General features: G+C 66.3%; 1 protein-coding gene across 1 annotated transcript; it reads right to left on the bottom strand.

Annotated features, from left to right (window-relative positions):
• Positions 1 to 188: 188 nt before the first annotated feature.
• Positions 189 to 2942, bottom strand: MNEG_15751 (transcription initiation factor TFIIH subunit H1; the record flags this gene model as incomplete). The annotated part of the gene is made up of 8 exons (XM_014035778.1): positions 189 to 193; positions 476 to 794; positions 1006 to 1125; positions 1417 to 1581; positions 1888 to 1953; positions 2266 to 2406; positions 2623 to 2746; positions 2899 to 2942. 8 exons carry the CDS (start codon positions 2940 to 2942, stop codon positions 189 to 191), a joined length of 984 nt encoding a protein of 327 aa, XP_013891232.1.
• Positions 2943 to 3006: the final 64 nt, after the last annotated feature.

Below are 3006 nucleotides of genomic sequence, written 5' to 3'. Positions count from 1 at the left end.
AGGCGGAAAAGCGACAAAAAGAGACAGGGTGCGAGGAAGGAATGCAGGGAGAGAGGGACGAGTCGCCAGTAAGCAAATGAGGGGTGCAGCGTTCAATCTGGGATGCGTGGGATGGACGCCCTTCCTCGGTTCAGTGGGAGGCGCTTGGAGCCAGGGGACAAAAGGCGAAATGAGACACAAGTGACAGCTCAAGCTGATTCCAAGGCAAGGTTGAAGGAGTAGCCATGAAGGCTCCGAACCGCCCCGGCACTGTGGGGCCGCGGCTGTTGTGAGCCAGCTCTGCACAAGCGCGATCCCTTGGCAACGGCCAATCGATTTGGAGTCGCGGGGTGATGGCGGCTGCATTTGCCGCGGCTGTGGGTGCACTGAATGGGTCGGGGCAGCGCCCTCGTGTAGCATTGCAGCACCTTCGTCCTCTTTGCGAGGCCTTGACGCCTCGCAGGCCCTGTGGAACCCCCAAAATCCCACGCCTCACCCTGGCCCATCGCCGCCATGTCTGCATCTGACGGCTCCGCCTCCGACGCCCCCGCCCCTCGGACGCCGCCCGCATCCCCGCCGCCCTCACCCGCCGCCCGCCCCGACGGCCCCGCGCCGCCGCCCGACGCCGCTCGCTGCTGCGGCCGCTGGCCCGGCTGCTGCTGCTGCTGCTGCTGCTGCCCCTGCTGCCCGGGCCCCTGCCCATGCCCCTGCCGCTGCTGCTGCGTGCGGGCCTGCGCTGCGATGACGTGGCTGGAGTGCGTGTTGACATCAGCAACGATGTCACGTGACAAGGACTTGAAGCCCTGGACGCTGCCCTGTGGTTTTGCATGAGTTATGTTGGGCCCAGAGTACAAAGAAACGTGTCAGCGCATAGGCGGTGGCAGGCTCGAGTACATGAGGAGCGTGAAGGGCCCAGCTTAGCAGGCAGCCGATGCAGGGGCCGGCGGCACAGGAGCTGCGGCGCTGCCAGCACCATGCAGAGCGGAAGGGCTTAAGGCCGCCGGGCCCCATCGCGGCCCCGCTCACCGCCTCGTCCCGCGCGGTGTTGTGGAGGAGGCCGTAGCCGCCCCCAAGGGCGTCGCCCTGGTCTGCTCCCAGGTCCAGCGCAGGGTTTGCCGTGCGGGGCGCGGCCCGCTGCTGCGAGCCCTGCGCAGCAACGGGCCGCGAGGGGCCGGAGAATGCAACGACAGTGCCGGGTTGCAGGATCAGGATTGTCACAGCGTCCCGCGGTCGCCCGCTCCTGGAGCCATCCAGGCTCATGGGATTACAGGAAAGGGGGTAAGTATCATAATATGTCGAAGCGGCTCCACTCCCACAGGGCAGGAGGCCGATGCTGCGGCGGAGCGCAAGCCCTGCCGAAGCGCCGCGATCCTCGCGCGAACGCCCGTTTCGCTTGCAACCTCGGCCGCGCGGCGCCCGCAACCTCGGGCGTCGCACCTCGTCGTCGTCCCTGAACATCGCCGCCTCCTCTTCGATGGCGCGGTCGTCATCCAGATCCATCGGCCCCGGCCCGCCCTCGCCGCCGCCGCCGCCGCCCGCTTCGCCGCCAGCGACCGGCTGCTGCCGCCGCTCGACCTCCACTAGCTTCTTGTGGCGCTTTTTCTGCAACAAATTTAGCATGTTGCCCGCAAGGATTGTCGCGTGGCGGGTTGCGAGGCGCGGCGCCCGCTAGAGGGGCGCCCACGCCGGGCACGGGGTGCGCTTGGCTGGGAGGAAATCAGCCCGGCTGCTGCAGACGCCCCTCCACCAGCAAGCGCACGCACCCAAACCCAGGCTGCGCGATCTGCAGCAGGGCCGGGCCCATGGTGGGTGAGGGGTGGGGGGCCAGGGTCGGCCCCACCCCGCAGAACCGGCCTCGCGAGGCGGCTCCGCGGGCGACGCTTCATCCGGCATCCATCCGCGCCGCACCTTTTTGGCCATTTCGTACCGAAAGTAGCGCTCCCAAAACTCCTTCTCGGTCATGTTGGGGCCGACCTGGATAAGAGGGGTGGCATGAGCGGCTGTTTACGCTGGGGGTGGGTGGCCTGGGCCGAGTCCATGCGACCTGCATAAAGCACGTTTGTGCGGTGAGCTTGGTCAGGCATGACACAGACACACACGCACACACACACCACACACACACATGCAAACGCACAAACACAAATGTGCACACACAAATGTGCACACACAAATGCGCGCGCGCACACAAACACACCACGCACATGCGCACCTACACACACACATATACACAGCACGCACGCACACACACACACACACACACACACACACACACACACACACACACACCTGCGCCAGGTATGCCCTCTTGATGTGCGGCTTCTCCTCCAATATCTGCGCCATCTCGTCCCGCGTGATGCTGAACGTCAGCCGATTCAGGCCGCCGTGGGCCGAGGCCTGCACAAACACCGCCTGGTTGGGGATGCCCAGCTGCAGGGGTTGGGGCAGGGGCGCGGGGGCGGGGAGAGCCAGGCGTTTTGGATGGCGACCAAGAGGGGCCCCTGCGTATGGACCTTATGGGGGGCGGCACGTGCTGCGCGATGCTATTGTCGTGCCATGCCTCTGAGCACGCTGCGTCTGCCCCAGGGCGGACCGCCGTCGCAGCGTTCGCTCGAGGGCAAGTGGGGGGTCACAGAGGGCGGTCACCTTTTGGGGCGGGTCTGCATGGCACGGCAGCTGCGCGGTCTTGCGGACCGCCGGTGACCTCCAAAACTCCGCCTCGCTGATGGTCTGGCTCCTGACTAATCGCTCGTACTGGGTTGCCAGGTAGCTGCAAGAAAGGCGTTTCGTGTGAGGTGGGTTCAAGGCGTGCAGAGGGTTGGAGGTTGATTGGATCAGCAGAGACTGTCCAGGCAGCAGAGCAGGTCGCCAGCTGCCAAGAGTGCGTCGACAGCTGCCCAAACACATGTGGGTGGCGCACACCTGTTTGAGTTGAGCAGCCGCTGCCGCTCCTCTTCAGAGGGCATCGCCAGCGCCCCCGCGCCGCCCCCGCCCTTCGCGGCGGCCCCAGCAGTGCTGGGCGTGCGCGCC

Source organism: Monoraphidium neglectum (assembly GCF_000611645.1).
Source record: "Monoraphidium neglectum strain SAG 48.87 unplaced genomic scaffold scaffold05631, whole genome shotgun sequence".
Lineage (NCBI taxonomy): Eukaryota > Viridiplantae > Chlorophyta > Chlorophyceae > Sphaeropleales > Selenastraceae > Monoraphidium > Monoraphidium neglectum.
The sequence above is the reverse complement of the archived record's forward strand: the minus strand, read 5'-3'. Positions and strand labels throughout refer to the sequence as shown.